The 13,281-nt window shown below is 39.1% G+C and overlaps 1 protein-coding gene across 1 annotated transcript in view; it reads left to right on the top strand.

Moving 5' to 3' along the window:
* The first annotated feature begins 1,114 nt into the window (after positions 1–1,114).
* TLDC2 (TBC/LysM-associated domain containing 2) overlaps positions 1,115–13,281 on the top strand; it is a 15,791-nt gene continuing 3,624 nt past the window's right edge. Inside the window, exons 1-4 of the mRNA XM_072407024.1 lie at positions 1,115–1,192; positions 10,415–10,567; positions 11,701–11,853; positions 13,179–13,274. Coding sequence (XP_072263125.1) covers positions 1,160–1,192; positions 10,415–10,567; positions 11,701–11,853; positions 13,179–13,274 — 435 coding nt within the window. The 5' untranslated portion in view covers positions 1,115–1,159. The remainder of the gene's footprint in view (positions 1,193–10,414; positions 10,568–11,700; positions 11,854–13,178; positions 13,275–13,281) is intronic.

Below are 13,281 nucleotides of genomic sequence, written 5' to 3'. Positions count from 1 at the left end.
CATATTTCTGACACTGTTCCTTCCCTTTTGGGTGTCTCAGTATTGCACCAGATAGGTGTGAAGGGGGCTTAAAGTGGAGAGTGTGAGCAGGCAGGATTTTTTATTGCAGAAGTGATAAGTCCTTTGTGCATTAAAACATACTTACCTGTCTGTCTGCATCTAGCAGTTACATCATTCCATACGTCATTCCAGCCTGGCCAAGATGGCCAAATATCATGAACTCAGAAGAGGACTGGATGAAGGTGGGGGTTCACACAATGAAGCAAGGACAGGTAAGTGTATTTTTTTTTTGAACCCACCTAGAAATCTTCAGATTTTTTTTTTTTGCACTCATTAAACAACATTAACAGAACACTTTAAGGTATATTTTTTAAACAACTTAAAATGGGGCAAATAAAAGAAGCTTGTTGATAAAGTTTACATACACTTATATATACACATAATTACTCACATAACATGGCACATTGCAATGCCATTCATTTTAAATGGCACCTCAATGGCACTGCATTGTAGTGCACAGCAAGTAAACTCCCTCTGTTGTATCATGGTGCAGTACCTACCCATATAGTCATGCGTAATTTACACTATGTAATAAAAAAAGGGGCCATGTGCTTTTTTTTCTTTTATAGCAGGTCAAAATGTATGGCCAGTCTATTAAATTTTTAAAGTTGAAAGATTAGTGGCACTTACTATAGCAAAAATGCATGCTAACCCAAATACATTAATGCACAGCATAGATCTAAACAAGCAATTAACCTTTATGAGTATAAAACAATTCAGATTTTTTCTTGTTTTAGCATGATTGGGGGCACAATAGTGTATTAAAGTATATTATAAAATGATGTATATATATATATCTATATACATACACACATTTATAATATATATTATCTTAGAGTAACATATATATATATATATATATATATATATTATATTATATTATATTCCTGCATTGTAAACAGCCCCTCTGTATACAGTAAACCCTGGCTTTACGTCTGTTCTATACTACATACATCACATGATCACATGCAGACAATTTGTCCAAAGGTCTGGGTGTGCCCAAGGAATGACAGGTAAAGGTGCACAGTGTGGGAGTGTCTTTCTGTCATACAGCTTCAGACAGTCATCCAGGCGTCAGATCACCTGGGATTCAGGGACCATGAGGACCATTCGTTGCAACTACACTCCCCTGGTAGGTAACAGCAGACTGCTAGTACATTATATTCTAATCTTCTATGTGTGGATTGGTATGTGTTTGCTCAACTATTGTCTGTGACCTGAGATAGATTAACATTTCTGCTCACCTTTCAGCAATAAAAAGTGCATAGCTGGGAAATATATCATGTCTGCTTATTTGGCTTTTGATAAAAGCTGACTTATTATTCTGCTACTGCTAGTTGTCTGGCTCTCCTGCTATGGATCTGGCTTCAATAGTTTAACACCATGGGTTGCAGTATTTCACCTATATGGATATAACACATGTTATGTTAGAGAAGTTTGTTTATTTTGGGGTGACAGTACACCATATGAAGACAGATGTGACCCCTATTTTTTTAATTCAGTGCACCACAATGAATGCATGTTACTTCCTGATATATTGCCTACAATTTTAATTAGGATGCCATTCAAAATAAATGACATATGACTGCATCTCAGCATATTGCTGTGGGCATTACCATGTGAGTGTCTGAATTTTCAGAATTGGCATGCTTGTTTCAGGTCAATGACTTAGAGAGTATTAAAGCCAGATATCATTTTCAGAATGTGGACAGCAATAAAAAGCTTTGAAAGGGTGTACATCAAATATATCCATATGTGACATCCTATGTATTCAATTGTACCTTTTTTAATACTTTGTGGGTTAAATGTAGTTCATGGCAACCAGATCGCAGGTAGATCATGGTGACATATATTTGGTTGTTATGGGTTGCTGCATATCACAGCTCCTAAAGGGAAGGTTCACCCCCATGTGACAGGTCTCAGGTCTGGTGATTGGTCCCTCAGGTACCGAGCACTGTAACAAGGAGGAAGGCAAGTCGGTCACATGTTACCCCATACCCAGAAGTACCGGGTATACGCAGCAAGCAGGTATAAGCGGAGAGCAGTATTTAAGTAAACTGGTTCTTTGCCATGCATCAGTAAAGCACAGGTTCACTGTAATGTGAAATTCTAGCCAACACTTTTTTTCCATTGAAATAAAAAGACACAAGACTCTATTTATAAAACATGGAATCTGACATTTCCTAAAACATTCCCTGGTTTGAGGAATTTTTGAGGTAATGTTTAATTCCATGTTTTATAAATACAGGCATGTGTATTATGAAAGGATCCAATTCGGATGGCTTGTATTTGACCTGTAGAGAAACCCCTCTGGAAGGTACAGAATCCATAAAGGAATGGATGTTGGCATGATGTGGCATATTGGCATTGCATAGTCTTATGACTATACTCTTAAAGCCCTGAGACAATAGATCTTAAAAAAGCATAGCACATACAATTGCATTCTAACATTCCAATGACTAGTGATGATACACTTTCATCAGTGAAGCTGGGTGACCCAGCAAACCTGGAATGGATCTGCTCCAGGATTGAAAACATTTGCTAACAAATAGCAAATGACTGAATGTAAGAAATGTAAGAAATCTGTCCCAGGTTTGCTGAATCACCCAGCTTCACTGATGAAAGTGTATCCTCAGCAGCCTTGGAAAGCTTTAATAAATCAGGTCCATAATACCAGCTCAGTACACTACAAGGACAGTGTATACATGGAAACACAAAGTCCATTATACGTTTCTTCTAAGACGATATTTATGACACAAAAAACACTTTGATTCTGCAAGCTGTTGACTTGTTGTAATACCTGCAATATACAAGGTAAATAGAAGTGCCCCTAGATTTCCTGGTGCAGGTGTTTGCTCTAATAATTAACCTAAATGAACTCATTCTCACAAAGCAATTAGGGAATACAAACTTCTGGAAGACAAAAACACAAAACAAATGTCAGTATATGAGGTACATGCTAAGCAAGCTAAATCAAGGGTGGGATGTACATAAATCATAAGACTTGCTAAAAAGAGATAATCCATTGGCCAGGCTAGCCATTCCATTGTCTCTGTCTCTGCAGTTTTATCATTTGAATACCATACATTATAAATATAAAATAGTGTAACAGGATGGATCTTTTATCCAATGTAGGATCTTGTATTGTTACTATTTGAAGGACCAGCGTGAAGTTTTCTTGTACAACTTTGTTAGTTCCCCAGCTGCCATGTTGACCCATTGGCTTTGATGTTTTCCCAGTTATGAATATAAGATTGGGATGAGTTTGCCTATAAAAGCACAGGTTGAACAAGCTGACTCCATGCAGATGGTCTAAACTGGGACCAATTCACGCAGCGGAATGTGTTTGTTTATACTTGCTACACACTTGGTTACATGCACACTGCATATGCATTTATTCTTAGTAACACCCCAATGCACCTTCTCAGTGCATCCAATTTGCAACCTGATGCAATGCATGCCAATCCTCTAATGTGTTCCCATTTATAGTTCTACCAGGAGTGGCTCATGCACCTTTTTCATAATCTTTGGTGTGGAAGAAGCCCACTTAACGTAATGGTATATGGATAACCTAACACATTTCACAGGACCATATGGGTCCAGCATACACATTCCTGATCCACATAAATGAGCATAGACCCCTGTATTCTCCATAGCAAGTTCATGTAACAACTTGTGTAACAAACCAAACTAAAAGACAGGAGCAAAGCATTATCACTATATATCAGGAAGCGCCTGAAAAGGCTCTTCATTGCATGATCATTTAGTATCTTACTGAACACTTCAGATGTAAACATATTGCAAGTTGCTTTTAAAATGACATTAATGACATTAATATTATGCCTTTAATGCTATTTTCCATATAATTTAAATAAAGATCAGCTTAGTGTTCCAAATCATTGCTCACACTTGTCCCAGCAGGAAGCGTCCAGCCATGTCACCCATCCACATTGGAATAAACGTTCGCCAGTAATTTTCCTGTTTAGTACTAATGACCCACTTGTCATTGAAGTGGATAAAGGCGCCCTATAAAATGTAATTGGATGCCAGGTTAATGTCCTATGTAACTATTACATACAAGGTTTGGAAGGTGCAGTGTTTATACTACAAGCTTTTTCATGTTTAGTCAACACGGCATCATTTCCAACTGTGTTTATACCAATACAGTGACAGGTCAGGGTGCCATGCTGGGATGATCATCATACTGTTGTCAGTAATTGCAAAACCCGTGCAGAGAAAGGGACAGGAATGACCTGACCTGTTTAATCCCTCAGATCATTCGTTCATCAGGATCTATGAACTGTAAAGGAAATGATTGTCAGACGCACACATGAAGGGGATGCTGTGTGGTAGAGCATTTTAGCATAAAAAGTTTAGGGGTATCTTTGCTTTACAAATACTCCTAAACTTATTTATCCTTTAACATGAAAAATCCCAAAGATTTTTACTACTTTTAAGTCTCTAGCTTTATATAAAATAAATGATGATGAAGGTTTTTATGTAGGAATTTCCTGTTGGTTGGTGCCAAAGCATTAGCCCTATTTTCCAAATAATGTTTTACATTGTCACCCTGTCACTCACTTTCACAATGGAGTGGCTTTCTTTTTGCACATTGCACAGATATGGTTCACTGTTATCACCATCAGGTAACCCACCCTGGAAAATGAGAAGAAAACCCTCATAATGGGCACAGTAGCTATGCAGATCTGATAGACCCAGTACAGAGATTTTATTATTGTTATTACATAGTATTATATAGCACTAACATATTACGCAAAGCTGTACAAAGTTCATAGTCATGACACTAGCTGTCCCTCAAAGGACATCACAATCTTACAACCACAAACCATTTTCATATATCTTTAACACAGTCTAAGGTCAATTTTTGGGGAAGCCAATTAACCTAACTCCATATTCTTGGAATGAGGGAGGAAACCCACACAAACACGGGTAGAACTTGCAAACGTCATGCAGATAGCGTCCTAGCTGAGATTTCACCAAAAGTTATTGGAATCTGAAACTAATTGACCTCTTCAACAAGTACTAATCACAGACCAATTTTCTTAAACCATTAGGACAAATGGATAAGTTCCTAGCTGAATATAATCGTCTATAAGCAGTAGCTGACTAATCCTTTTAGAGACCCATGTCGTCATTTAAAGAGGCACTGAACTCCTGAAGCTGTGCTTCCCCAAAAAAAGGTTGGTAGAGGGTCAAGGACTGGTCCCTTTATGCTGCAGTCTCTCCGCAGCTGATTTTTTTTTCTCATATTGACTAAGGCTTATTACTGAAGTTGAGGTACAGTTAGTGTTTTCTCCCGGCAATGAACTGTGTAAATAGTTAAGACGCTATATGTACCCCTGGTCACCCAAAGGAAGGAAAAGGAGGTGGCAGTGAGCATTTCAGTGCCACCTGTAGTGTGATATTCAACCCTTTGGTTTAACACTGGCTCAGTGGCTGGGGAGGCTGAGTCGGTGCCAAGGTGCCAACTGCAGGGGGGAAGCCTGAAAATACCTGGCCACCCATGTGAACTAAGCCTTACCATGCATTGTTCTGCCATGTGTCTGTTTGGAAGCAGCCATCTTGGTAGTGGCCGGGCTTTTCTTCCTCATGTCAGAGCCTCCAGTATGGAGAACTGAGCAGCACAGTGTTGGTGTCTTAGATCTCACACTGCAGATATACAGCTAATAGGCTACAGGAGTGCCTAGGTGCCCTCACATGCCAAAAAGTGCACTGCTTTTTTCCTGGAGGAGCAGCAGGCATAACACACATTTTTTTCAGAGCAAAGCTTAGCATTTCCAAATATACCCAAAAATGTAGCAAATATTCACTTTTTGAGTTTAGGTCAACTTTAGGGTGGTCAATCTATCTTAGCGCTCAAAGTGATGTTTGCCACCATGTCCAAGCCTACATATCTGAGCTGCGTACAGGAAGAAGAAAACCGAAATTCTCAGCACCTCTTATCTCAAGAATTACAGGACAAGTTGTTAAAAGGATCCCCCATCCCAAAAGTAGTCATCTGATGAGTCTCAGCCACTGCCATTAACATATTACCTGATCTGGCCGAAAATGGCCGGAGCAGACTGTGATGCCGATTGCCAGTCATCAACCCAACCGACTGCTGCACCTCAAAATATAAAAAAATAATACGTTCACATAACCTGGTATAGAATACGTTTATAGGTGACCATTTTCATGACTGTTCTTCTCGTTAAAATGTGTTATAAAACCAGGAATGTCCTGATACCACTGTACATGTGTATAATATTTGCATGTATAAATTTGTTTATTGATGATTGTTCCTTTCTGGCATGAACAGCATGGGCAGAGCGTATACATCTCCTGCCATCTGCCTCTGTTATTTGATGAACTTTGTATACCTCCCAATCCTATGTTCTTTGTAGCTATTGTTCCCCTTTTTGTTGGTTTATTCATGATCAAATAACAGAATAGAAAGAAAGAGACTACAGAGAGTTTGTAATGTACTTGTGTAGAGCAGTGTCAGTAGGCACAGGGGACAATCGTTCCTCATATTGAGGACTGTCGTTTTTGGAACCCTCTGTCCAGGGTTTCTTCCCAGTTTTCCCTATTTCCTAGTCTGATGTGTAGACCATTACAAAAAATTGTTCTATTTAGCTACCAGAACTGTTATACAGCACTAAACCTTTCATCCAATCTCAAAATTATTGTATTGTATTGTAGGGCAACTAAATATTAAAAGGAATGGAGGAGCTCAGCTATGAGGAGAGATTAGCTGAACTGAATCTATTCTCACTTGAGAAGAAACATAGAGGGGATATGATCACCCTGTATAAATATATAAACGGTCCATATAGAGAACTCTCTTCCCCATTATTCACTATAAGATCATTACAAAGAACAAGAGGGCACTCTTTGCGTCTGGAGGAAAAGAAGTTTAAGCTCCGGATAAGGAAGGGATTCTTCACGGTAAGGTCTGTGAAAATGTGGAATCGGCTCCCTCAGGAAGAAGTTTCAGCAACTACTATAAAAGAAAAAGCTGGATGATTTCTAGAAGCACAGAATATAACTGGGGATTAAAGCTTTAAAGTAAAGATAACAGTGACTGTTTACAGGGAACATCAGATGGAATCAGGAAAGAATTTTTTTTCTCTGTGGGGCAAATTGTACCAGGGTTTTTTTTTTCTTTCCTCTGCATCAACTAAGTCCATAGGGTTTCTTATATCTGGGATATGTTTATTTTCCCAGAGATTGAACTTATTGGACTTATGTCTTTTTTCAACCTAACCTACTATGTAACTAAGTCCTCTGTAAAGTGGTGGTGAAAAAAACTATAACTGGTCCCCGTTGTGGTTCTGTTTTTGCATTGGCACCATGTTATTATTTATTTTGCAGAAGCGTATTACAATGCCTAATATAGAGAATATAGAGCATTATGCATATCACCCCCCCCCCCCACCTTAACAGCCATTCAGGTTCTGGAGACAATTTACACAAATACATATAACTCTGTACAGAAATGGGAATTGGAACCCAGGGCAAAACTCCACATTGAAGGATTGCTAACCTAATAAGCTACATTTACAATATATTGTAATTATTTTTTCCAAATTTTATATACTGATCTAGGGGGGGCGACTCTTTATAGAAGGGACTGTTAATGGGTTTGCTTCTTAAACGTGTCATATATTCTGCTGCATTTTAATGATGGAGGCAAAAATGTGGAGTATGGAAATAACATGGGTACCATGTCAATGGACCAGGACTACACAAAACAACAACAACCGAGCAAAATGTCTCACTCAACTCTGGATCACAAACACATATAATGTACAAATTTTAAGGTATTGTTCGGTCTTCACTTGGAAACATTCCCACCAACTTGGTGCATTGTGCACGTGATGTCCTGCATTTCACTTTCCAAATAGTTTAAATGTAACATTCCTAAATGCACTAAAAGTTACAAAAAGCTCAATCAATTGCATGTTGCAATAACTGTCAATTGCACTTTTATAGGCAGTACTTGAACTAGGTCCTTTCCAGGACAAAATGAGATGCCTATTTCACACCCCCTGCACTTCCCCATTGAACTGTGAAGCATAGATTTCAAGATCATTTATTAGGCAGAGCAGCAGAACATTAGCCACAAATATAAAAAAAATAATAGATAGCTCCATGATTAAATAACTAAACAAGCTTTTGCTGCACGATTAAGCTTCAATCTAGAGATTGTCACTGCAGTAGTTTTTCACTGTCTAATATTTAGCATTATTCCACAAACTTCTTTTAAGCCTGGTGGACCTAGATCCCCAGCCAAGACTGGACAATAAAAGGAGAAGCAGAACAGCCATGAGCTCATTTCTCTGTCACTTTTTTTATCCTGCCTCTCTCTCTTGGTTGGTGTTCTTAGACAATATTTGTATAATAATAATATATAATAATTTGTCAATGTATATGGTGAAGTGTCCTCCTCATGAAGACGGATGGCAAAACATGTAAAATACAGGAAAAGTACATAAAGGAAAAAAAAGTGCACATTCTATGGTTGATTAGCAGAATCATGTTTTAAAACTTGTGTCTATAAGAGTTATTGCACAATATTCACTTATTTTATATATTTATTGTATGTGTATTGAAATAAAGATTGGAATTTTATTAAAAGTATGACGTTTGTTTAGATACCTAGAAAGTCCCAAATGAAAGATTAAAAGAGACATTGTGGATATATAACAGGGATGTGGTACTAAAACTATATCTCTCACCTGTATAATTATATCCTGCCAGTATGCTTGCCCAGGCATGACATGATTAGCTGATACTTCTCACACTCCGGATCTACGGTACAGGGACTCAAAAATCTAATACCATATCAGATGCAAATACTTATACTGCTTAGATTGGAAAAATAGATTTAATAATGTATATATGATTAGAGAAGTGTGATTTTTTATGTACTCTGACCAGATCAAACACACCAAGCGACTACAGGTGTGGTGTGAATTGGACTAGAACAGCTTATTAAATGGGCTGCCCAATGCACCACATTGCATGTTTAAAGTACACTTCACACACATGCCCTTGCATTGCATTGTAGTGCATTGTTAAGGTGCACTTGGGGTGCCATGAACAATAAATTGCATCCAGGTCACAAATGCATGTGCTATGCTCATGCTTACTGTTACACATACATTTCTGCAATAGGTGGAAAAGAGCCTTGACTATATTAAATGTAGAATATACATATTCTAGACAAGCTGTAAAAACTCATTCTTATTCACTGCTGTAACTTTAATTGAATAATTAATTTACAAAGTTCACAATATAATTATTAAAATCTTAGAGCTTGTTCTTACTAGTAGCTGACTGGTGGGTAAACTGGATTTTCTAGGGGTGGTTGGCAGCTTGACAAATGATGATCAGCTGCTACTGCAAAAATTCTAGTGGCTCTGATGGGACCTGTAAATGTGGCTTTGGATGTGAAGTGGTAACCATACCACATTACAGCCACCGGTGACCTGCCAGTGTAAATAAGTCCTTTCCCTGTTGCCTTCTTTGCATCAAAATCTCAGGGGTCTGCCAACCCTCTAATGTAAACAACCAGCAGGTGTTTCTAAATAGTTTGAAACAGACTAGAGCTGCGTACACACTTACAATAATTATCCTTGGAAAAGAATGTCTAACGACCAATCGTCCGATAATGGTTAACAAAAACAGTGCACAACGACAGACCAACAACGCCAACGAATGAGGATTGTCGCTGGAAACGAACGGGCGTCGCGGCGGATCTAATTGAGTGACGATCGTTCACTATCTATTGTGTGTACTGTCGTTCAGTGATCATGGATGTTTCTGCATTCCACTTTCTCCTTTACATGTCACTTCCTGTGTTGTTCAAACAATCATATGTAGCATGTGTACACTATTGGTGGATTACATTTGAATGATCGTATTGTTACAACATGTACAGAGTACATGTACATGTTGCAAGTGTGTAACTAGCTTAAGACCCCTGACTTGCCAGATGCAAAATAGGAGTTGTTGGGAACCATGTTGTGCATGGATCTGCTCGCGGTTGCAATTGTGGTGAATCACAACGTGGTTCCAGAAAAAGGCAAATCATACATGACCATGTGGTTGCTTTTCCTCCTCTTTCCAGCCACAACCATGTGTAAATGGCTGTGGTTTTGTGATTCAAGGCACAAAGCAGCAGTTTGCTATGTTACTGGGAGAGCCTGTCTGTGCAAAATGAATTTCTTTATAGTACAAGCAGATAGACAGGTAAATACCTGTCATATTATTTATATATATGAACATATAAAATACTTTTATTATACCGTATATAATATTAATTCCTAATCTTATTTTTGTCCACCAGAAAAACAATGTCCAGGATAAACTTTCCAGTGATGATTCAGATTACGAGATCATAGAAGAATCAGATGCTAAAACTCAGAAAAAAAAAGAGGAGGTTGATGAACCCGTCCTGATTGGCTGCAGTCAGATTCTTGGGAATGATGAAGTCAAGCAGGTGAGTGCCAATTTTATCATTGTCATTTATTAGGTGATCATCATTATTTTATTGAGGGCAGAGTGCTTCCCCTAGAGTTTTTTTAGTATTAGTGTAAACGTTACTGGGGTCAAGGTATTCTATTGCATCATATGGTGTCCTATTGCAGGCTGAGGACAGGTTCATTGCAGGTTTATAGTGAGATCATTAGGCAGGAATATGTATGGGGACAGGCTCAGGCTTTTTTAGGGTATTTTAGAAATAATACTGTAGGACATTAAACACTTTTTGCTTTGATGCCCCTGGAATGTATTAGAAGATTATAAAAGAAGGTTTAATTTGGTGATTGGCCAGTTTGGGACTGGTGATGGTGTGAAATAAGAAGGGGGTTAGATTGGAACTGTCTGGGGAGATTCACCATCTTTGATGCTATTCCTGATGACCACTTTCACCAAGGCAGACCGAAAATGGAAAATCTTAAAGTGTGTGAGACAAAATCTTCCAGTTATCACACCCGTACCAAAGACACCAACTTTTTGGAAAGTTTTTTTTGCACTGATTTCCTGTCCTGTCTTTGAACAGATAGCCACAAAAAAAGATAGATACATACATATATGTATGATATAGATACACTTTACCTAGTGTTATTTGTAAGAAAGTGAGCAGTATTAAAATATGAGGTGGATAAAAGATACTGAAAGTATTTATATAATTGGGGCAGCACGGTAGCTCAGTGGTTAGCTGGCCGTTGCAGCGCAAGGTCCCAGGTGCAAGTCTCGACCAGGACACTCTCTGCATGGAGTTTGCAGGTTCTCCCTGTGTTTGTGTGGGTTTCTTCTGGGTACTCCAGTTTTATCCCACATTCCAAAAACATGCAGTTAGGTTAGTTGTCTCCCCCCCAAAAAATTTAGGTTAGACGGTGGTAATGAGATATGGCTATGGTAGCGACATTAGATTGTGAGTCCTTTCAGAGATAGCTAGTGGCATGACTATGGACTTTGTAAAGTGCTGCGTAATATGTCTACGCTATATAAATACCGTGTAAGAATAATAATAATGATAAAAGTGACCTTTCACCAGGAAGTCTGAAAATGTAACTTTTTATGATAGTGAATTGTTATTGTATAAATAATGTAATTATTTTATTGTTACAGATTGCACAACATTTACCACCAAGGATTGTAGGACATAGCTGGAAACTGATGTACAGCACAGACAAGCATGGCTTCAGCCTGAGGACTATGTACAGGACTATGAGTACTATCAGTTCCCCGGCATTACTGATCATTAAAGATAATAAAGGAAAGGTAATTTACTAATGAGCAAGCCTTTTTTACTAGAAAAACATTGGCATATCCTGCTGGCCCCTAAAGCCCATCACTGGGTAAATATATAGCTGGGTAGCTCACACCCCCCTCTAGCCCATTCTGCATGTTTTCTTTCTTTTTGATTAATAACCAAGATATTCTCACCTAAATCTGCTGTCCAAGACTATTAGACTAATAACCAGGTGTGGGGTAGCACTAATCCTGGGCTGCAGATATGCCCATGCTGGTTGGGCTTCTACATTCTTCTTGCCTTGATGTCACCACTGGTGAACATTCTTCTGGATCCTGAGAGGATCTCAACATTGGGATATGACCATATCATGCAGGTAGTGACACCAGAAGAAAATCTCATCTGTTGTAAACAGAAGAAAAGGGTAGACTCATGGCCGTTTAGGTTGTTTAGGTAGGCCCTTATATTCTATAGCAGCTTTTCTCTCTTTTTAACCCCTGAAATCACTTTCAGGTCATAGGGAACAGCTTATAGCACATTCGCATTGAGGTATTGGGAAGAATGCCTCTTACATTGCTGGCCATTGGAAAGACTGTCACCATTAGCCAAAAAATCATTGGTGTCACATAAAGTGACCTGAGAGACACAAACTACTCATTGCTCAGGAAACCCCCAGCAACCGCTAGAACAGAGGTCATCAACTGGAAAATTTTGGTAGCCTGTAGCTCTGTCCTCTGTATGGGTACAACCCACCCACTCTCCCACCGCAGAATCAGACCTGCTTGATAAACATCCTGGGGGGACAGTAGCGCAGGGCTGTGGACGCAACTTTGTTGCGTCTACAGCCCTTTGCTACTGTTCCCCACAGAATTTAGCAAGCAGCTCTGAGTCTGCAATGGGGGGAGGGGGTTTCTGGCATCATGACGGCACTCTAGGGGAAGTTTCTTCCCCTTTAAAGGAACACGCGGCTCCCTGAACATGCGCCATCCGAGTTCCGTAAATTTAGTGGTCTGTGAGGTCATAAAGGTTGGTGACCACTGATCTAGAAGAAGGTTGTATGGAGATTTTACAAATATTTGGTGTATGGCCAATTGTGTTGGAGTGGCTTTCAGTGTCATTTTTGAAAGAAACCACTTTTAGCTAAGATGTTTCTATTGAGTAGACTTAGTATTGCATCTTTGGGGTACAGAGCATTGTGGGATGCATGGGCATTCGTAGGTCATGGTTCGGCCAGCTGTGTGGGGACTTAGCATGCAGGCACAGCGAGACACAGTGATGGACTGGGCATGGGCAAGCTCCCTGCAGTGGCTTTGGCTATCTCATATGAAATGACTCTTTAATAAATCTCTGGCAGGTATTCGGAGGCTTCTCTTCCAACGAGCTCAAGGTTAGCCCTACTTTCTATGGCACTGGAGAAACTTTCTTGTTCAACTTTTCACCACAGCTAAAGGTAAGGT

The sequence above is a fragment of the Pyxicephalus adspersus genome, chromosome 3 (assembly GCF_032062135.1).
Source record: "Pyxicephalus adspersus chromosome 3, UCB_Pads_2.0, whole genome shotgun sequence".
In the NCBI taxonomy this organism is placed as follows: Eukaryota; Metazoa; Chordata; class Amphibia; order Anura; family Pyxicephalidae; genus Pyxicephalus; species Pyxicephalus adspersus.
The sequence above is the reverse complement of the archived record's forward strand: the minus strand, read 5'-3'. Positions and strand labels throughout refer to the sequence as shown.